This window comes from Rattus rattus, chromosome 8 (genome assembly GCF_011064425.1).
Source record: "Rattus rattus isolate New Zealand chromosome 8, Rrattus_CSIRO_v1, whole genome shotgun sequence".
NCBI classification, from domain to species: domain Eukaryota; kingdom Metazoa; phylum Chordata; class Mammalia; order Rodentia; family Muridae; genus Rattus; species Rattus rattus.
In genome coordinates this window covers 60,597,146-60,620,209 of record NC_046161.1, presented here as the reverse complement: position 1 = coordinate 60,620,209, position 23,064 = coordinate 60,597,146, and the positions used below count along the sequence as shown (strand labels likewise).

At 48.3% G+C, this 23,064-nt stretch overlaps 1 protein-coding gene across 2 annotated transcripts in view; it reads right to left on the bottom strand.

Annotated features, from left to right (window-relative positions):
• Positions 1 to 5,890: 5,890 nt before the first annotated feature.
• Positions 5,891 to 23,064, bottom strand: part of Dapk2 (death associated protein kinase 2) — a 111,061-nt gene continuing 93,887 nt past the window's right edge. The window contains exons 8-11 of one of the 2 annotated variants that reach the window (XM_032909716.1): positions 22,430 to 22,475; positions 9,359 to 9,448; positions 9,178 to 9,261; positions 5,891 to 6,518 (exon numbers count right to left, since the gene is read on the bottom strand). In XM_032909716.1, the coding sequence (XP_032765607.1) occupies positions 6,438 to 6,518; positions 9,178 to 9,261; positions 9,359 to 9,448; positions 22,430 to 22,475 (301 nt within the window). In that variant the 3' untranslated portion in view covers positions 5,891 to 6,437. Of the gene's footprint in view, positions 6,519 to 9,177; positions 9,262 to 9,358; positions 9,449 to 20,102; positions 21,117 to 22,429; positions 22,476 to 23,064 lie in introns of those variants that run through there. The other variant, XM_032909715.1, reaches the window with a different exon arrangement.

Here is a 23,064-nt window from a genome sequence, read left to right as displayed (position 1 = left end):
GTGGAGTGGGGTAGAGAATGTGTGCTTCTGATGAGTTTCCGGTTGCTGGCCAGAGACCACACTAAGAGATGCTGATCTAAACCACAGCCCTAAAGAATATTCACCCCTCCCCATTACCCAGGAGGCTCAAGCCTACATTCAAAACCATTTTCTTGCCCAGTGCCATCAGCTCCACCATGCTTTCTTCCTGAGTGTACTCCACCAGGCACCCCACATCCTCAAGACGTGTAAGTTCTTCCCACGTCCAGGTCTCTGCTCAGGTGGGCCCTGTACTGCAGACTCTGTAGACCCATTACAAACGCAAGGCTTTCTGTCCTTAAGGCACATCTCAGAAGCTCACTGGGGCCTTATCTGTCAGAAAGAAGGCTCCTTCCTCAGCTCCTGGCTTAGCTCCTATTTCATCCTGCCGTTAAACTGTGGGTTCTGCAGGACCTGTCATGTTCACATTTTTTTTTCTGCCTACACATTTGTTAAATGCATGTGACTGTAGAAGACAGAACAGGAGTGATGGGTGGATCTTCTGGGAAATAGCTTTGGGCCCAACCAGAGAAAGAGCCTGTCAAACGTGAATAATTTTTTATTATAGCTTTTTTTTTTTCAAGTCAGAGTTTTTCTCTGTAAAAGTCCTAACTGTCCTGGAACCATCTCTGTAGACCAGGCTGGCCTCGAATTTTCAGAGACCCACTTGCCTTTGCCCTCTTGGATTAAAGACATCACACCATCACACCCGGCTTGATACCAGCTATTGAGGGAAGGTCTTGTCACTTGCAGGACCTTTAGTAGCACATCACAAATCAGACAAGCTTGCAAGACTCGCTTGATTACATTGTGGCTAAGCAGACCCTGTGCAATGTTATTTGTTGCCTGACTGAGGAGAGGAGGGAGAATTTTCCAGAATATGATCTCTTACAGCTTGGTGGGGCTTTCCAGGGTTAGCACTGAGTGAAGGCGTTTGATGAGGTCTGCAGTTTATACCGTTCAGCAAAGTCTGCCCCGTTTCCTCCCCAACTAGGAAATTCCCCCCCCCCAGGTCCAAAGCCCACAGCTTGGCTATTGAAAAGGTCTGAGAAAGCCATGCTCCAGGACCCAGCTGGGGAGCTCCAGGGTCTCAGTTTAACCTCTGTCAGCCTGTAGGTCTCAGGAGCTTTCCTGTTTCCGCTCCTTCCCTGGTTAACTAAGGTCACAACCTTCTGGAAGAATGCAGGGTCAGCCAGTCCTTCTGCATTTCCTCTCCCTGTGTGTGAAAGGAGATATGTCCAACTGTGACTGCACAGAGCCCTCATCCTTGTGACTCAGCAGACTGGAGTGTCCTCAGTCCCATCCCCTGGAATGACACACAGACAGACAGCTGCGGGGGTTTGATGTGGTTGCCACAGATGCTGCACAGAGCCTGGACTCAGGTATCTCTCCCTGAGTCTCTCGAGTCCATCATACCTACAACTATCTCTACCAGGACTGGGAACCGAACCCAGGGCTTTGCACATGTGAAAAGAGCACTGTGCCACTGAGTTATGTCTCTAACCCGAGTTGAAGGAATTTTATGGACTGAATTGTGTTTACTTCCTCCTAAACCCACATATGGAACTTTACAAGTTATATTTATACAAGTTATATTTAAAGACAGGGCCTTTTATAGGGATAAATAGATAAGAGGAAGATACATTATGGGCACTAATCCAGCATGACTAGAGACCTTGGTTTTTGTTTGTTGTTTGTTTGTTTTAAAGACACAGACATCTAAAGAGAGAAGACCAGGGCATGACAAACTAAGGAGAGATGCCTCAGACTGAGCCAGTGCTACAGACACCTTGCAGTCTCTAAAGCTGAAAAAATAAATTTCTAGTACATAAGTCACCCAGACCCGACATTTTGTTATGAGATTTTTCACTAATGCAATACTACCCATAAAAACAAGGACCGAGTAGAAGAATTCACTGAGTCCTGGCTGCAGGGTTAGGGCTGTGGCTCAGTGGCTGGATGCTTGTCTGGCACATTCAAGGGCCTGGGTTTAATCTTCAGTACCACAAAACCAAAACCAAAGAAGCAGAACCCTGAACGCCAGCCACTGCCCACCCTGCCTCCCTGGTGTAGCTGCCCTGGAGTGCGTGAGCTGGGATTTCTACTGAAGTCCTCTCTGCTTCTAAAACACAATGTTATTATGTACAGATTTTTCATTTTGAAATAGAATTTTACTTCATGTGATTCTCCAAGATTCTCTTTTTTCTTTTCCTTTTCTTCTTTTTATTATTATTTTTTTTTTTTTTTTTTTTTTTACTTTTTTTCCCCCTAGGAAAAGTAGAATGTGAATCCAGGGCAGGCAAATCTGGGCTGGAATCCAGATCCCAAGAGCTCCAGCTGGGAGAAGGCAGGCACAGTTCTTTGTTGAGGCTGGCTTCATCGTTAAAAATGGAACTCATTTCCCTTACAAGGTTGTGCGCAGGGCTGCAGAGAATGCCTCACTGACACACAGGTCCCTCCAAATCACCGCCTCCCTCGTTTCTGTTGTTATTTTCTTTAACTTGAGGGCTGAATGGAAGAGCTGACAATATCGTGTTGTCCCTAGATAACATAACCGACTGTTTTCTAGACTAAGAGCTAGGGCTGCGGATTCTACTCAGTGAGGAAAGGAAAATCTGTGTTTAGTTACCCTTTATGAATTGCTGCTGATGGAGGGCATCCGTGGGAGGGAGGGACAATCAAGCAGAGGAAAACTTGAAGGAAGCTCACCAACTGGGCCGGTTGCCTTTGAGACAGCAATTAGCCACCGTTGGAAGCTTTTCTACTGTGAGAGTCCCTAGGCCTGTGAAGGTTTGCTGAGAAAGGGACCCTCTCAGCAGACGCCAAGAGCGATATTTTGGGGGTTGCAGCAACTGTGAATAGAACAGTATGGGGCTGACATCAAACCGGGAGCGGAGGGGGTGGGGCCGATGGAAAGAAAGTTCTCTAAGCCTGTGATGGTTGCTGGTCCTTTCAACAGCCCGGTTTTCACATGTGATTACCCATAGAGCCCAGGGCTTGGAGTTTCTTTCTAGAGAGCTCATGGTTCATTTGCTTATTTAAATGTGACCTTCTTCTGCTTTCAAACTATGCTGGGAGTTTTTGTTTGCTTTGTTTTATTGGCAAATAAATGTATGAATGGAAAAGACAAGTGGATTCCAAGGTCTGGAATCAAGATTGTGAGTTGAAGATTGCAACATAGTGCGTGCTAAAATATTTATATGTGTGTTTATGAGATATTAATGTGGCATCCAGCAGGCACACAGGCAGACACTTGGGACAGCAGCTACCTCAGAGCTCTTCAAAGAACTTCTCTCACAGAATGTGGTTTTCATCTCTGGTCTTTCACTTTCTTCAAAGACTGCTGTGACCTCTCTCAGCCTTGAGGTGTCAGCTTGTCAACACCTCCTCCTCAGAGCCAACAGAACACACCTGTCTCCGCTGGGCTTGTTATTCTACTCCTGCGTCCATCTGCCAGCAGGGAGAGGCCACAGGGACTCGGCGGTGTGTGGGAGTAGTGTGGCCTCCACTTGCTGTGAGCTTTTCTGGAACCAGAGCCTTTCAGTTCTTTGGGACCGTTCTGCTCTAGATCCATCTATAGCACAAAGGAAGCTTGGCTGACTCACCCAGTGTGACTGAGATTTACTGTTGTTCACCTTGACTATGACGGTGCACACTTGTACTGCCAGCATTCGGGAGATAGGGATAGGAGGATCAAGAGTTCAAGGGCAGCCTGGGCTTTATGAGATCCTGTTTCAAAACAAAACAAGGACTGGCTAGAGGGCTCAGCAGATAAGGGTGCCTGCTGCCAAGCCTGCCGGACAACTTGGGGTCACCTGAAATCAATCCCCGGGATTCACATAGTAGAAGAGAATTGATTTTTGCAAGTTGTCCTCTGAGCTCCTCATGCATTCCATTAGAGCATGTGTGCCCACATACACACAATCATCAATCATTCGGTGTAAAAAAAATTATACAAACAACAAAAGCCCTGTTAACAAAAAAGGAATTAATGCCATACTCACTCACCTCTGTGCTCTCTCTCTCTCTCTCTCTCTCTCTCTCTCTCTCTCTCTCTCTCTCTCTCTCTCTCTCTTTCTCTCTCTTTCAGAGTATCTGATATTTTAGAAACAGACTAGCTAAGGAGTCCTATTCTGTGATATAGTCAGAAACAAAAACAAAGTGTTCTATACATGTATATATCACTACATTACACACACACAGACACACAGACACACACACACACACAGACACAGACACACACACACACACACACACACACACACACACACACACATACACTTGCCCTTAGTGTGGGTTTGTATGCAGTAGAAATTTCCTTACTGGCCTCACTGATCATTCTCTTTTTATTTCTCCCTGTGGGTGCTTCTTTGCCCTCCATCTGGATTGTTAAGAATTCCCGTTTGCTAGCACTGCCACAGACTAAAGAGCTTAAACAACAGAAATTTAATTTCTCACAATGGAGACCCGCCATCTGAGATTCAGCATGGGTTGATTACTGGACCCCCAACCCCACCCACCCTTTGGCTTTCTGAGATAGGGTCTTGCTACATAACTCTGGCTAGCCTGGAACTCAATGTGTAAACCAGGGTGGCCTCAGATTTGTAGCATGATCCTCCTGTCTCTGCCTCCCAAGTGTTGGGATTACAGGCACCCAGCACAGCACCTAGCACAGAACCTAGCACAGCACCCAGCAAAGAACCTAGCACAGCACTCAGCATAGCACCCAGCAAAGAACCTAGCACAGCACTCAGCATAGCATCCAGCACAGAACCTAGCACAGCACCCAGCATAGCACCCAGCACAGAACCTAACACAGCACCCAGCACAGAACCTAGCACAGCACTCGGCATAGCACCCAGCACAGAACCTAGCACAGCACCTAGCATAGCACCCAGCACAGAACCTAGCACAGCACTCAGCAGCTGGCTTTTTTTTTTTTTTTTGAGGTCTTTCTCCCTAGTTTATAGAGGCCAATAGAGATGCAGTGTCCTCGTGTGCTTTTTTTTTTTTAATATTAATTTCCTCCTCCTGTTCCTTTTCCTGTTCCTCCTGCTTCTCCTCTTCCTCTTCACTTTCTCAGTTTCTTCCTTCTCCTGTTCCTCCTGCTTCTCCTTGTTGCCCAGGCTGTTCCTAACTCCTGGGCTCAAGTTATCCTTCTACCTCAATGTCCTAAGTAGTTAGGACTTAAAGGTGTAAAGCTCCACAGGTGGTAAATCTCCCCCATATACCAGTCTGGACTTGAACTCATGGCAATCCTCCTGCCTTAGCCTTCTGAGTGCTAGGATTACAGAGATGAGCTACCATGCCCAGAGGAAATCTCCTCTTGTTATTATTTGTAATTTTATGTATACACATGTGTCTGCATGCATGTACAAGCACCATGTGCCTGGTGCCCCTTGTGGTGCTGACACTGAAAACTGGGTCCTCTGAAAAAGCAGAAATTGCTCTTAACCAATAAGCCATCTCTCCAGCCCCAATTCTTCCCCTTTTTATAAGGATATTAATCATATCATAGTAGGGTTTACCTTGATGGCCCCACTTTAATGAGCCACTTATCACTTTATCTCTTGTGATAGACGCTGAGGACTAGGACTTCAACTTATGAAGTTGAGGAGTTACAAGTCATCCCCTAACAGGAGGGCTGACAGCAGCGGTGGTGGGTGGATCACAGCCTTCTGTGATGGGGCGGTGGAGGGGGACACTGTCAAGGGAGGATGCAGAAGGACCACATCTTATCGCCTTCTCAGAAGACTGCTCAGATCACCTCTTGAGGTTCTGTCCACTCAGCAGCCAATCCTAGTGTTCCCCATGCCGCAGGGTCTTAGACTACAGGGAATCAGATGGAGAAAGCTCCCCAAACAGCCAAGCATTAGATAAACAAGAAGTTTAATAATAAAAATGAGAAAAAAAACTACAACACAGTGAGCTGGCAAGAGGCTGGCAGACACAGTCTGACATGAGACAGCCTGACTCCTTATGGATTCTGGTAAAGTCACAGGATTGGTCCCTCACTCTAGAGAGTCTTCACTCTGATAGGGTAGGCTTGTCTTCCTGGTATGGCTGCTAGCCCAGTTGGTTCTGTACTCTGTCACCTTGTGAGGAAAGCTGCCTAAATCTGACCTTTAACCTGTGGTAAAAACAAAAACAACAACAACAACAACAACAAAAACCACGATACTCCTTGAGATCCATTTCCTCAGTCCACACCCATTCCCAGCTTCTGAGGTTAGCGGACAGATGAAAGCCAGTTTTCTGGAGAACTAAGAGCTTGAGGAATGCTGGAGGCTCCCCACCAGGAGACAGCCACAACTCCCAGGGTCTCCTGAAAGTTCTGAGTCCTGCAGACTCCTCTCTCTTGCAAAGTGCTCAGGAACACAAAATATCTGGATCCTGGTGACAAGCAGGTGCCGGATCAGTTAGGAGGTACTGCTCCTCCTCCGGGGGTGAAGGGCTTTCCTCCTGGCGATGTTCTCCTCGGTGTCACTCTCGCAGTTCCTCTGGGGAGGAGAAAGAGAGGCCCAGGGCAGGGCATTAACAACCACACTGAGCAGCCCAAGTTCATATAAGTCAAGCAAGGGGCCTATAAGCTGAGGAAGTGGGGGTGATGTCAAAGGAAGCCCTTAGCTCCATCCAGAGACCTCTGTCATACAGGAATAGGAAGGGGACTTGAAATGGGGCCAAACTAGCTGCCTTGAGGCCTCCTTCTTGGAGCATCCCTGGGGAAACAGAGGCAGGGGGGCACAGTTATAACAGTGAAAATGCTATCTGGTACCATTTGTGTCTGTCAATAGTCAAGGCCTCTTGGAAAGGTAGTTCGTGGGACTCTGGGTCCCCTGAGCTCAGTCTATGGGGAAGTGGTTAATTTTTCCATAAGGTCGGCTGGCCATCATCTCAGGCTCTTGGCCTCAGCTGGTCTCCACCAAGCCTTCAGCAAGCTTCACCTCAGAGCCATCTGAAGGAAAAGACTTCTGAGTTCTACCTTCATGAAAGTGTTAAACGAGGTGTTAAAATCGCTATTATTATTGGAAGGTGTTTTGTTCTTATAAGGTTTTGTTTTATTTTGTCTGCCTAAGCGAATGTATGTGTATATACACATATACATATATACATGTATACACATGTATGCACATATAAGAACATATAAAATATATACATACAGTATGCATGCAGATGCCCAGGGAGGCCAGAAGAGGGAGTCGGATTCCCTGGGACTGGAGTTACAGGTGGCTGCCAGTCACCATGTAGGTGCTTGGAACCAAACCTGGGTCCTCTGCAAGAGGAGGAAGCACTCTTAACTACTGAGCCATCTCTCCAGCCGCAGTTAATTCAAACTATCAAAAGAATAATTTAGATTTAAATAAGTCTAAAAATGTTTAATTTCTATGCTTTTCTAAACAGAAGGTCCTGTCATCTTTCTAAAAAACATTAAAGAAGTTTCAATAGGAAAAAATCATACAACATGTGTCTGAGTAAAACAATGAAAAACAAAAACAAAAAAACTATGTTTTATACCAGGAAAAAGTTAGAAATTTAAATTCTTTTACATCCCTTTCTGCAACTATATCACATCAAGGCGAAAGGTCCAAGACTTGGTCCATGCCTGCTGCCCGTCATACACCCCCTCCATGCAGGCCTGAGCCAGTAGGAAATCTGAGGTCAAGATCAACTTAGCCAATACATCCTGGACCAACTCTGACTAGGACAACGAAAATAACTCAAGCTTTGCTGAACAGCAACTTTTTAGTGTGAGTCAGAGCCAAACAATGAAAGAGTGAGGCGGGTAAACGCGACGGTGACAAACAGGGATTCTCAGAGCCAGCCAAGTCAGTTCCCTTCACAGTCCATGAGGCCGGTGGCCAGAAGAGGGACTCAGCCACAAAGGCCTCTAGAGTTACCAAAGTCCTGGCAAGAGCAGGAATAAACAAGAGCTCAGTCTATGGAAAAAGACCCCTGAGGACATGTTGGGGCCACAGGGAGTGCAGGGATAGGCAGGGAGCTCAGGTGCAGGCCCAGTGTTAAGCATCTCCAGTTTCCACAGGGCAACTGCCAGGCGGTTGCTTTCCAGCCCGTTACTGAGCAAGGAATATATGAACTAATTTATACCTCTGGACACTCCTGCTCTTTCCACTCAATCAGGAGGGAGAGTCTATCCCAGGGAACCCCCACCAACTGAAATGTTAATACCAACAGGAGAATTTTAAGCAGGATTAACGAATCCTAATACACACTGAGCCCATACCCACCAGGCATTAGGAACAGGTCTTCATTTACATTTAACCACTACCCAGCAAGGTAACAAGTATTATTACCCCCGTTTTACAAATAATGACACTTTGGAACAGAGAAATCAAGTAACCTTGTCATGGTCACACAGCAGGGAAATAGCTGATCTGAATTCTGGAAGACTGGCTCTAGAGGCCACCCTCTTATATTTTTGGTTGTGAACCTAGCCTTTAATGGCTGAGGCATCTCTCCAGCCTGAGGCCACCACCCTCTTGATGAGTACATTCCATTACAAGTCTCTTGTTTTAAGCATACACTAAAGGGCCGGGGTGTAGCTCAATGGTGTAGCATTTGCCTAGCATATTAAAGGCCCTGGGTTCAATCCTTAGTACTATAAATATTAAATAAACAAACAAAAACTATAACAAGTATGACATCTCAAATGTTATTGATGCAGGCAGTCTAAGACAAAGCAGGGACAGTTGGAAAGAGTGTAGCCAAGCACCCATTGTACAGAGGAGCTGGGATTGTCCGAAAAGGACTTTTTGAGGTAGAGTGGTTTGCAATAGGGTCTCATGAACGCGCCTGTACCCTCCTGCCTTCACCTCCCAAGTGCTGGGATTATAGGTGTGCACAACTATACTTGGCCAGAGTAAATTTTGGATGGTCTATGGGGCCCATTTCCACAGTTCTCAGGGGGCTGCTGGTCCTCAGGTAGGGGTGGGAGGGGTAGGGTGGAGTTGCAGCTGTTAGGGACCCCTACGGAAGGGTTCCTAATGGTCCCTCAAACATATTCCTCTGCTGGTCACACTTCAGCCTTCAGGGCAGAAGAGGACAGGGCCTGCAGAATGGGCAAGAAATAGTTAATATCCTCCCGCTCCGCGCCTACAGTCCAGGAGCTGTGCCCAAGCAAAGGGCTCTACATGGACTTACCAGGTCCTCACTTGTCCTCAAGTGCACCTTCTTCATCAGGGAGCGAGTGAGGTGGTTGCACAGGGAGACGATGCTGAAGGACAGCTGAGGAAATCAAAAAGAGGACAGCTGGCTGAAAGGGAGATCTGGAGAAGCAGGGAGCCCCACTGGCCCCTGCCCCTCACCCCAGGCCCTGACGCACCTTCCACCGCCTGCGGACATACTGCTTCTTAAAGTTCTCCAGGTTGACCACGGACTCCCTGCGCACCATGGCTTGCTGGTTGTCCACTGGCTGAGAGATACGACAGCGTGACGGTGTCAACTGGGCTTCAATGGCAGCTTCCCACCTCCCCACAGAATCCTGGACTACACATTGTCCTCAGCCTGCCGCTGACCTTCTCCAGCAAGGCTTGCAGTGGGAATGTCTCACTGCCCAGAAGGTATCCTGAGTGTCCCTGAGCTATTATGTACTATAATGTAGTACACGCATACACAGAGAGAGGGAGAGAGGGAACGAAAGAGGGAGGGACAGACATGCAGACATTCACGTACACACACACAGACTTAGAGAGGGGGGGGGAGGGAGGGAGGAGGGGAGGGAAGGAGGGAGGGGGAGGAGAGGGGGGGGAGGGGGAAGAGGGAGAGGGAGAGAGAGAAACACTAGCATGACTACCATCTCTAACTGAGAAAAGCAGTAGTCATCAGTATCGCTTTGGGGAGGGAGTCATTTTATGGCACTGGGATGACTGGCTTTGGTGAAATGCATGCCTATTGGCAGGTGTGGCGCTGGTACTCCTCTGGTATTAGAAATGGAAGGAAATAGGGGTTGCGATGGGGCAGGGGTTGGGTGGAAGACAGAGACACAGTTGACATTCACTGCCTGGCAGTCTTGGACTGCAAAAAGCCCACCATGACTTCTCTGTGCCTTGGCTGTCTCACCTATAATATTGAGACAGGGCTGGTGAGACTGAATGAACCCACGGATACGGACATACCTAATCCAGGATCACCAAGCAAACAGCAATAAAATGATTGTTTATCAGCCCTCTCTGTTTCCCTTTAACTGTCCCCTTTTTGTAAAATAGTAAAATAGGGTTTCCTAAATGAAGAGACAGGTTTAGGGGATTCTGTGGATATCCTAAAATGGTGTATATTTGAGTGCAAGTTGTATGTGAATGGTCAGAGTAGCCCCGTTCTTTCATTCCATGGCATTATTTGTTTATCAGTGGGAGAAGGGCAGATGTGTACGGAGGTCAGAGGGTAACTTATAGGAGCTGGTTCTTTCCTTCCACCATGTAGGTCTGAGGAAGTGAACTCAGGTAGTCAGCTTGGCACCTGCTGAGCCATCTCTCCAGCTCCAGCACCATCCCTGAATGTGTTGGAAAGTTCTAGCAGAGGAGCAGAAATGCTCACATACCTTTGACAGGAGAACCTGTTCTCCCTTCAGGGAAAGCCATCTTTAACCAAGCCTTTGGGAGACATGCACCTAGAGTACTGAGGGAGGAGAGGGGTCCCTGCCCAATCAGCCAGACCAGCCTCAATGGAGTGACGGACATCGCAGATCACCCTATGCCCAGGGTAGCATTATTCTTAAGATCCAAAAAAGGTGGAAACAACCCAAAAGCATATCTGTCGATGTGTAGAGAAACGAAACGTAGCATATTCATGCAATGGGGTGCTAACTAGGAATGGTAAATACAGAAACAAGTGAAGTGCTGGTACATTACACAACATGAATAAAGCCTGGGATGTGGTAAGAGGAAGAGGCCAGACACAAAGGGCCAACTGTGTGTGATTCCAGTGATATGACGTGGCCAGAAGATAAAATACGGAGACAGGAAGCAGATTAGATAGGTTTCGAGCTGGGCCCAGGAGAGAATGTGGAGTGCCTATGAAAGAACGTCTCCTGGGGCTGGGGAGATGGCTTAGCAGTTACGAGTGAATATGGTTCTGGCAAAGGCTCTGACTTCAGTTCCCAGCACCCAGGGTCAGCAGCTCACAAGCACCTGTAACTCCAGTCACAACGCTTCTGGCCACCTTGGGTACCGGATTCACATGTGTCTTCCCTCCCCCACATACACATAATTAAAAATAAAATAAAGAGGAAGGCGGAATGACTAGGTAGTTAAGAGCACCTACTGCTCTTCCAAAGGACCTGCGTTTGGTTCTCAGCACCCATTGCTTGTAACTCGAGCTTCGGGGGGAGCCAGTGCCCGAGGTGGGTTCTGGGAATAGGACTCAGGAAGAACAGCAAGTACTATTAACTGTCGAGTTACCTCTCCAGCCCCGAAAATGTTACCCTTCTGGGTTAATGAAAATGTTCCAGGATTAGAAAGTGACAGTGACCATATCATCTTGTAAAAATACTAAGGACCACTGAATTGAACAGTTTCTGATATAGTAATTATGGAAATAAAGTGTGTGTGTGTGTGTGTGTGTGCGTGTGTGTGCGCGTGTGCGTGTGTGTGTGTTCAGGCAAGCAATGGTTCCAAGGACAGTTGATAGCTTCTGTGGGTTCTCAAAGGACCCTGTGACCCAAGAACAACTGTCCAGGATGATCCCTCAGGCCTCTGCAGCCTTTCTGTTCTGTTTTACAGCCTGTGATGCTGTCATAGGTAAGAAGCTAAGGGAGGCAACCCATAGGCTCTTCAGAGCTGGTTCTACCTAACCACACCCAGAGCCCAGCTCACTCTCGTTTCCTTCATGGTACCGGGAACCAGAAGGAGGCCATGTATACCACCATCCACACTGCCAGGAGGCCCATGCCAGGGATACCTCACCCATGCTCCCAAATATCCTAATTTATATATCATTCTAAGAATATTGCTGATTCTGATATCACTAGAGCCTCAAGTGTTCCTTTGCTGTGTGTGGAGACTGTGGATGTCGCTTGGCCTCCCACAGCTGGGAAAAACCCTGTGGACACTGGAATTTGTCCTTGTCTATACCAGCAGGCCATTCTTCCCTCCTCCCACAGCCAATAATGCTCCTGCTTACTCATTGTAGGGTTGAAGTGAGTCCCTGAACTACTGACAAGACCAACTAAAATGAAATCTCAGGACCTGGGCCAACAAGATGGCTCAGTGGGTAAAGGTGCTTGCTGCCAAGTCTGATGACCAGAGTTCAGTCCTAGGTTCCACATGACAAAAACCACCGTCTGGATCTCTACACATGTGGCACTTGTATGCACATGTACACACACACACACACACACACACACACACACACACACACACACACTGTAAACCTGGACCTGCTCACACCCATCAATAAGAGGCCCAGGGTACTTTGATCAGCAATCACAATACCATTTGGAGGTGCAATTCACTCAGCCATAAATGACCTTTGAACCTAGTTCTGGCATAATGTAATTGTTTTTCATAAGGAAATCTGAAGCAGTAGACTAAGGGAGAGGAAGGACTTATTCTTAAGCACTTACTGATGGGTAAGATTCCCAACACCCCTAGTTGGAGAGACCACACGTAGAAAAAGGAAATCCTATTAAGGAAAACACCACTTCCTTCTGGTTTAACAGTGTCATTCACATTGCAGAGAGGCCCTGATGAGATGTCACATGGAGCTGTGCCCAGGGACATCAACAGGAGGTGACAATTACTTCTAGGGTCTCTCTATATGCTACACATAACCACATGAGTCCAAGGAAAAGGCCACCGAACCTGAACCTATGAACCTGTCAGGCTGGCCTTTCCTCATTAATGGGCTCCTTGGTTGCTAAGAGTCTCTCAAAGGCTGATGCAGTCATCTCAGCCTGGAAAGCCAGTAGGAGAGAAAGATTCTGCCATGAGGCCTATGCCCAGAAGGAATGTGGCATTGTTTTGGTTGAACGGACTGTGTCGGCTTCCTGCCCTTCCCTCTTCAGACAGACAGTGAGTGTCCATCTTCCGGTCTATGGTCTGTCTCTGATATCAGGGAGCCCAGGTAGCTCTGACGGGGCTCCCAGGGATGATTGGCGTCTTGAAAAAAATGTCGAAAAGGGAGGTAAGAAAACAGAAAGCTGTGGCTGCAGTCAGATTTTGTTCACACGGATGCGAATGTCTCTGAAACGGCCCAGGGGGGCGTGAAGTGGCGCCACAGAGCAGGGAGAGGAAGCGGCTGCAGCAGCCACCCTCGAGACGTGAGAAGGGAACCGTGGGCTTCAGAGGAGCCACCCCCTCCAGTGATTTTCTCTCCATACCAGGCTTTCCACAGGAGCTGCAAATAGACTGTAGCTTTCAAGCCTCTATCCGGGCCACCCCATAGCCTCATACTCCACAGAACGCCAGGAACACCCGCTTCTCTCTCCTGTCACTCTGGGCCTGGTAGACTTCCCTTCTCTCAGTTTAGTCTTCCTCCAAGGGGTACCTCTTCCCTTCCTTTTGCTGGCTGGGCCTCGGCCCCTGCTGGCAAACACCTATTTTCCCAGGAAGATGCAGGTGAAATTTTTGTGAGTTCATCTGTCTCCTCCAGCCTGGGTGCTCAGGAGCTGGCCCTGCAGCCACCAACCACTGGGAGAAGGTGAAAATGTTCCTCTCCGTGCTTGGCTTAGTCTCGTTTTTCTGGTAGGTTTTGGGACAGTTCATCGATATTGTTTTAATCCTCTTTACCAGGTCTTTCTGTTTTCTGAGCAATTTTTTGTCTCTAAGGAAAATTTCCCAAAACTCTCCCTCCTGTACCCTTAAGAGAATATAAAGGTTTCAACTAAATGCCACGTGGGAACTGTGCTTGGGTCCTGATATGAACAAACCACATGGATGTAATGACACCCTTGCCACATGAGGGTGGATTAGGTTCATGAAGGAGACAAAGGAATCGCTGATTTCCTCAGGCATAATGATGTCACAATGCTTACACAAGAAAAGACGACTCAGTTGGTGAAGTGCTTGCCTCACAAGCATGAGGATTTGAGTTTAACCCAGAGCCCATGGAAAATTATGGGCACAGTGTACACATTTGTATTTATAGTCACAGAGACAAGGGAGGAAGAGGCAGGTGGATCCCTGGGAAACTCAACGGGCTAGCCTGGCTTTCCTGATGAGTATCCAGGAGAAGGGAGACTATCTCAAACAAAAAAGCAGAAGGCACCAGAGAAAGATCCTGCAGGCTTGGGGGCACACACCCACAATCACAGCACTTGGTGGCTACAGCAGGAGAATTGGGAAGCTGAGGTCAGGCTGGACTATATAGCATGGTGTCTCGAAAGTGCGGGGGCTGGGGTATGAGCTGAATACACTTAAAGCTTGCCTTGAAGTATATTCAATACTTCAGAAGAAGCTAGAACAGGAGATAAAGGAGGTGACAGCCATGGACTGGATCCCTGCTGAAACAGGGTGTGACACATGGAACTCACCATTCCATCCCTCCATACCTCTACATACGTCTTGAGAATTTTCCCTTTAAAAAGTTACAGACTAATTTTAATCTCTGTAACCTTCCTTTCCACCCATCACTCAGTTCCAAGCTTTTGGCCCAATCTGGGCACAGACCTCCAGATTCTACCCAGTGCCTTCCGTAGGGACACAGGAGGAGGCAGCTGCCTCAGATCTCCACAGACTCTGCTGTCCTTCATGCACTGCCTCAACCAGGAAACATCTCTACTGCGTTATTCCTCTCACTCAGCCGTTCTTCACCTGTGGGTCGGGATCCCTTTGGGGGTCAAATGACCTTTCCTCAGAGCTGCCTAAGACCACTGGAAAACACAGATACTTACGATTCATAACAGTCACAAAGTTACAGTTTTGAAGTAGCAACAAAAATAATTTTACGGCTGGGGGGTTACAACATGAGGAACTGGATTAAAGAGCTGCAGCATTAGGAAGGTTGAGAACCACTGGTCTAAGTGATAACTTACCAAGCCTCTCCTACCTCCTGCTTGATTGGATCCCATTGGCCTGATACTGAATCTTTTTTCCACTCTGAGGTAAATTTTTAAATGTTTTTATTGGCATACATTAATTATTTGTAGTAAAGGATTTCATTATGACATTTTCAGACACGAACATAATGTATTTCCAATCACATTCACACACACACATACACACCCCATTAATCCTCCACTCTTTTACTAATCCCCTTCCACTTTCTAACTAGAGCCCCGTGTGTGTGTGTGTGTGTGTGTGTGTGTGTGTGTGTGTGTGTGTGTGCGTGAGCACAAGTGTGTGTGTGTGTGGGTGTATGTGGGTGTGTGTGTCCCAGTGAGACTCATGAGGTCTGTTCACATGAGCCTGGATAGGTTTACCAGTGACTACATCATTAAAGAAAATATCTCTCCCTATCAACCTCTCATTCAGGGTTTTCATGACCTCATCTGTCACCTCCCCCTAGAACCAGAACACAATGGGTGTTTGTTCAACTGAAATGGCCCCTTTGCAACTCCAACATGCCCACCACTAGTTTTAGTCTCCAGGGCAAGAACCGTCCCCACAGGCCAAGAAGTTCACAAAGGAGAAAAGCCATTCAGCTCCACAGACATTTCTAGAAGGTTTGACAGTGATGAAATGGTTATATCCGGGCACACAGCAACCTCTGACTGGGCTGTGAGAAGGGAAGCTACCCCCATCATCGCCGCCTCAGGAGGAGAAGCAGAGAAGGAGTCTCTAGCTCTTCGCACTGTGATCATTCCCTCTGCTCTGCTCCAACTCTTTCTCATGAGTCTTCAGAATCTTCACAACCATCCACTGCCAAGTGCGGCTGCCCCTCCCGACACACACAGGGCAGCCATAGTTGTATCTGCTTCAGGACAGGACAGCTTCCTGCCCAAGGACCTGCCTCCCAGCTTCCCTAGGAACTGGTTTTCAGGGATATGTTATACACTTTCCCTGCCCTCCTGACAACCTAAATGATGTTTGAGCTGAGCACGAAGCCAAGCTTTAAGTCTGGTAAATTAAAAATCTTTCGTGAGGGTCCGGGAGATAGCTTAGTCAGCAAAGTGCTGATTGCACAAACATGAGGACCTGAGATTGATCCCCAGGTAAACGGCCAGGCTCAGTGGTGTGCATTTGTATCCCCAGTGCCTTGGAGGTCAAATGAGGCAGATCCCTGGGGCTCAGAGGCCAGCCAGCCTGGTCTATGTGGTCCCTATGAGGTCTCAAAAAGCAAGGTGGCTAAGCTGGGAGTGGTGGCACATGACTTGGATCCTAATGCAGAGGAGGTAGATCTCTGCTGGAAGCCAACCTGGTCTGCATCGTGAGTCTCAGGTCTGCCAGGGCGACACAGCCAGAGACTCTCTTGAAAATAAGCCATGGAAGATAGCTCCAGAGGAATGACAACCAAGGTTGACCACTGGCTTCCACAGGCATATACATATGTATAAAATGTACCTGTACACATATTTTGTGCCCCCATATGTAAGTATCCCAGGGTGACAGAGGCTCAAATCAGTGAGCTGCTCCCTGTTCCCAGCTCCCTTCCTCTAGGTCCTGGTGAAGCACTCCACTCCCTATCCTCCATCCTGCCGTGACAGCTCTGTGCTCTAGGTGGCTATTAAAATGCCATCCGTGTGCCCATAAGGAGCAAGGGTCACTGACTGCACTCCTTTCCCGGGTCTCCTCAGTCACCCCGGCGCATCAGGTTGTGATACCTTAGGAGAAAGGAGTTTGTGTGTCGGGTGGCATAGGAAGGTCACAGACTCCTCTAAGTTCCCCGAAAGTCTCTGGGCTCTTTTCGTAGTTAACTTTGTCTTTGTCCAGTTAAGACTCCGGTTATGAAACAGGTAAGGAGGCGCTGTACTTATGACCAGCCCTGAACACAGAGGAGAATTTCAGTGCAAGGAAGGAAACCACTATGGCTCTGAGCCCGGCCAGAGGCTGACCAGCTGTGTGACCTTGGATAAGTGCCACCCCATAAACTGCTGTACAGGGAGAGTTCTGGGGAGCTCCCCTCCGAGGACCCTTTCGGCATGAACAGAGTAGCAGATTCCACAAACCCAAGAAAACCAGCTCTCTCTCCCTTCCCAGACTCCCTAATCAAATCATGGCCATCACTTAAATCTTCTTGCAGTTACTTTGGCCTTCAGAGAAGGTTCATCCAGCATGCTTGCACCCATGGCCGTTCTCTTTTTAGGAAACCCAATATAAATGTCAGGCTCTGTTGATGCACCCAAAAGGACCTTTAATATCCGTGGTGTCTTGTACCAAACACGTATGTGAACAGGGCACACGGGACTTGGAAGCATCCGTGGAGTCATTTGTCTTTAGTGCAGGCACAGGGTTCTGCAGCCTTTCCTTCATCCCCGGATGTGCAACGTCAAACCACAGCCATCATCAGCAACTCCCAATCAATGCAGCATCTCATCACCGTGGGCCTGAAGTGAGGCAGGTCATCGGGAGAGAAGACTGTACAGCCTCAGTGAGTCAGGTGGGGCCACCCAGCCTTCGACTGTGGGCCACAGCAGTCCATGCTTGAAATTCTTCTGGTTCACACCAAGTGGCCCAAACCCAGAGCAATGTTGCAAACGTAGCCAGGCCTCCTCCTCCATGTTTTACTGTCTCTACCTAGGGTCAAAGTTGAGCCGGGTGTGTTTGCCACCCTCTTCTGTGTGGTGGTGCTGTCTCTTGTTTGCCCTCTCCCTGTGCATCTCCTACAAGACTGCCCATGATAGGATGATTTTCTTCCTAAATTGTCTGTGAAATAACCATGCATCTTAAAATTGTGGTTTCTTATACTTGATTAAAATAGTTTCTATTTCAGTTATTATATGTGATACCTTAAATGATCCTGCTTGCTAATTTTAAACAAGGATTCTAGAGAATGAGTTTATTAGATAAAAATCTAGTCTGTGCTGCCTGCTGAGAATTTCTACCTGTTAATGGCTTCTGGTGACCTTGGGAGCAAAGGTAGAACTCAACAGGCCTTGCTGGTTCTGCTCTTCCTCAGCTCGCTCTACACTTTACATACCTGCCCTCCACAGTGTACACACCTTCCCTCTACAGTGTACACACCTGCCCTCTACAGTGTACACACCTGCCCTCTACAGTGTACACACCTGCCCTCTACAGTGTACACACCTGCCCTCTACAGTGTACACACCTGCCCTCTACAGTGTACACACCTGCTCTCTACAGTGTACACACTGCCCTCTACAGTGTACACACCTGCCCTCTACAGTGTACACACCTGCCCTCTACAGTGTACACACCTGCCCTCTACAGTGTACACACCTGCTCTCTACAGTGTACACACTGTACACGCCTGCCCTCTACAGTGTACACGCCTGCCCTACACACCTGCCCTCTACAGTGTACACACCTGCCCTCTACAGTGTACACGCCTGCCCTCTACAGTGTACACGCCTGCCCTCTACAGTGTACACACCTGCCCTCTACAGTGTACATACCTGCTCTCTACAGTGTACATACCTGTTCCTGCAGTGTACATACCTGCTATCTGTACTGTACATACCATTCTCTCTCCTTTGATTTTCCTTCCATTCCCTTCTCATCATCACAGTCTACGTGGCATGACAGTCTATGGGGGACAGCTCTCTCTCGGGTTTGCTTAGCTGACCACAGCCCATGTCCTCCATACATAGTTGCCTAAGCAGATCAACCCAATTATCTATCTATCTATCTATCTATCTATCTATCTATCTATCTATCTATCTATCATGTATCTATCTCTACACCCCTCCCTTCCTCCCTCCATCGATCTCTCCAGGCCTTACAATGTTGCCCCCTTCTCTTTCACAGCATAGGAACCAGCTGGAGTTCTTCATTTGTATAATTCTTGAGTAATGCTAGAATCTACCATTTAACTGAGAACTCCAAGGAAAACTGACCTGATGTTACATAGCATCGCATCCCCAGACTCGAGTCGACTTTTTTGAAACTGGCAGGTCCCGCTAACTATGTCTGAATGGATGGAGCTTGGGTACCATCCACCTCCTCAAGCACAGAATCAATTCCTAAAGTCCACGTAGTTAAGGAAATCAGGAAGGGTGACAGACTCACCAGAAGGCTCCCATTGTTATCACTAATGTGACACAGGACAAGTCACATTCTTTCTTGGTTTCCTCCCTAACCTGGGGATAATATCTAATTTTAATATCTGATGGGTATTTTGTGAGGCTATGGAGGTACTTGAAGTGATGCAGTTGGCCCCTAGTCCCAAGCTTTTAGCTCCATGTGGGGTCCAAGGTCCATAGTCTATGTGCTGTCTGCATGGATGCATTGGCCTTCCTCCTAGGAAGGGGAGATGACATCACGCTATCCCCATGATGCTCAAAGTTTGGGAGCTAGAAGAGACCAATGAGCCCTGTGCTTCTCAAAGCTCTCTGGGGTTTCCAGGCTTCAAGGCCCACTGGCCTACTATACAGGAATAAATACATCCTTGTTGTATGTCTCTTGTCTTCATCCTCAATATAAAGTCAGACCCTTAGCCTCTGGGATCTGAACTCTAATATCAAGATGGATATTTACAGCTAAACCTCACTAAACTTCTTCCTCCGTACCGCACCTCAAAGATGAACACCCTGGGAAGGCAACTGGCGGTGAACGCTCCTATGCCAATTCGCCATCTCTGTGTCAACTTCTTCATCAGTTATGGGAAATGAACAGTAATAATACTGTCCTTATTCTCCGCTCACAGAGCCCTGACCCACCCCAAGACAGGGTGTCATATAGCCTAGGCTGGCCTTTAACTCAAACTCAATATGTAGTCAGAGATGACTCTGAACTCCCGATCCTTCTGACTCCTCTTAAATCCCAGGAATAGAGGTATGTATCACCGAGACTACTTCATGCTATGCAGGGCATCAAACCCAGGGCTCTGTGGATGCTGGGCAAGCACTCTAGAAACTGACCTATATCCCAGCCCCTTATCTCAGAGTTCCTTAAGCATCCAGTAAGGTCACAGTCATAAAACCCAATGAGTGAGAAGACAACTGAAAAGGAGTTTAACATTTTCTGTGTACTTTAAGGCCCTGACTCTGTAACAGGAAGGTACCCTGCTGAGCAAGTTATCCTAGCTATGTCCATCCAAGATCTTCACTCATATACCATGCATGTGGAATGTGAGAGATGAGCCAATCCGTCATCATTACCCAGTTATAAAGCATTTCCTGGGGCCCGGAAGATACCCCCAGAGAAGGGCATGCTGAGGGGATAGGTTTTCTCATTGTTTCCACAGCTCAGCTGCTTTGCCAGCACTCTCTCAGAAAACCAGGCTGGTGAGGGAGGTGTGGAGTAGGTCCACTAACTAACTAAGACCTCAGTGGCTGGGGAACTCTAGAGGGAGTGGAAGGCTGCAAACACACACCCTGCAGGATACTTCCAGCTAGATGCACCAGCAGAGGGGAAGACAGCATGCTTCTACAAAACCCTGGGAATGCACTACTGACTAGATCCTGGTGCTCAGAGATTCAAGCCGGCCAGGATCCCCTCCGTGTGTGATCTGTTGAGCAGCTCTGGTAGGGACTCACTGGTGTCCTGGTGGAACACGGAGCCCAAGGCGTGGCCGTCAGTGTTCCCACTCTCCAGCTGGAGTATGCCCACCATTTCCTGCATCCACTGGATGTCTGCTGACAGCTGCTGCCTCAGAGTCTCAAACTGCACCTGCAGATGGTCTAGCTTCCTGGCCACGCCTCCAAGGCTGGCCCCTGCGGCCTGGATGTCTTCTCTCAGAAGCTTCTTCAGGGACTCCACCTTGCGGAACTCATACTTGAGCTGGGACAGGTTATGGCGGGCATTCTCGTTCTCCTCTCGGTACCAAGCCTCCTTCTCATTGTAGATGGAGACCAAAGACTCCACATCATCCTGCAGGGTATCATGGGCTCCTGCGAGGGCATGGCATCCCTCGTCTACCCGAGCCACATCCTCTACCACGTGAGCAAAACGCTCAAAGTTGACATAAGTGTTGTTGGGGGGCATGCTGGAGTGGCATTTGAGGGTATACTCTCTTAGGCGTTTGGTCTTCAGCTGGGCAGGTTGTGTCTTCCACTGCTCAGGGACTCTGGCTTCTCCTTTTGACTAGTAGGTGTTCAGACAGAAGAACCAGAATATTAACATACTATGTGTTCCACAGGGCAGTCCGAGTTGCAGGCAGAAGGCACACACACGGCCTCTTTGGCATTCACTGCTCGCTTCAAGACATGGTAGGAAGAGCCAGGGTGAGGCTAGCACTGCCTCCCACACACAGCAAGACCGTAAGAGACACTGAGGGACGTAGGAGTACTGCCTGCATGCTCACTTCAGGTCAGAGAGCTCTATGACCATTAGAGAGGGTCTACGCACATAGAATTTAATAGCAGCTCACACAGACAAGCAGAGGCTCTGAAAACATTCACTCAAGGGCTGAAACATGCAGGCTATGGTGGCAGAGGAAGGCTGAGGACATCAGCATGCTCAGTAGAAAAGAGCCCAAGGGGCTCTCTAGCTTTGGGCCATAAGCACATCCCAACCTGGAAGATTATTGCCCTCCCCTATCCTCCAAGGAGTAAATGAACTTGAACTATCATCTATAGGCCTCTACCCTTCTCATCTACACTAAGATCATCCCAATGGGCCTTCCCAGTGAATAATTAATGGAGTCCAGAGAGTGTTCAGCTTATCAGTCCACAGAACCAGGGCTGGGGCCTTGCTCCAAGTACCCGCCATTCCCAGTGCCCTCTTCACACCAACGTCAAGACTGAAAACCAGTGGGCCCTCACTACAAACAGAGTTAGACGGGAATTCGCTTTCTGCCCTGACCCTCCAACAGGGGACAGAATTGTCCTAACAGAGTTTCGGGTTCCCTTCCATATCAGATCTCTGTCTCAGGACCAAATTCCCGAGGCCACACAGCACCTATAGAAGTGATTGGCTTTCATTTCATCCCATAGTGAGAGCCTGGTAGTCAGAAAAAGAAATCCACCTGATTACAAAGTTCTAGTGACCCGAGATCTGTCTACAACCGGACTTCTGCGTAAAAAGGGACAGCGAGATGACTCCCAGTAAACTACATTTGATAAGGAAAAGTGATTTAAGTGACATCCGCGGTGCTGCACTGGCTCTCTGAACCCACGAAATGCAAGCTTCAGATGGCATAACCCTAATTTACTCGCTTTTGTCTGTTTTTGTGGTGCTCTTGATGGACGGCACAGCCTCATGCGTGCGAGGCAAGCGCTCTAGTACGGAGCCAGCATAACCCCATTTGAACGAGCCCAGGCCCTCTGAGGACCCTTGACAAGTACCCGAGATCAAGCAAAGGCCTCCTAACAGCCGTTTGTATCTGCCTGCCACAGCCAGCCCTGGTGGCAGAAGAGGGACCTCCTGCTCACTGGAGCTCAATACCATGCCCTTACCGTGATCCAGGGATGTCTGAGAGCCTCTTGGATGGTAAGCCGTTTCCTGCAATGAGAACGAGGAAACAGAAATGACCCCTGAGGACACTTCCAGGAGCAGCACTCAGTGTCCCACCTCTTTGACATCCTTTGGCTGCGCCGCCAAAGCAGGGCAGGTACAGAGGTGGCTGAAAACAGACTGCATTTCCAATACTCTTGGGGAAAGGATCCAGACAGAACCCTTACTACCCAGGCCCTCAACTTCAGTTCCCACACTGGAGGATCTAATCGCCACCCTCTACTGAGCTTCCAGACCCCCCTGAAAGCCAGCTCTCCAGGGCCAAGTCTCTGGTGTCCATTGTGATGTTTTCCTCCCAGCTCTCTCCTCTGTCCTCTACTGCTCAACATTCAGGTAGGTTGAGCCCCTACCCTTCTGCATGCCACAGGACCCCGCTCTGATTCTCTCTGAAGTCTGTGAAAGTCAGAGGACATAGCCCTGGTCTGTGGACCTGTCCCCTGCCCATCCAGGCCCCTTCTCTGATGCTCACACAGATGAGTCATAGCTCACCACACTGATTCTTGCCCATCCCCCTTCTTTGGTCTTCTGCGTAAAAAGGGACAGCGAGATGACTCCCAGTAAACTACATTTGATAAGA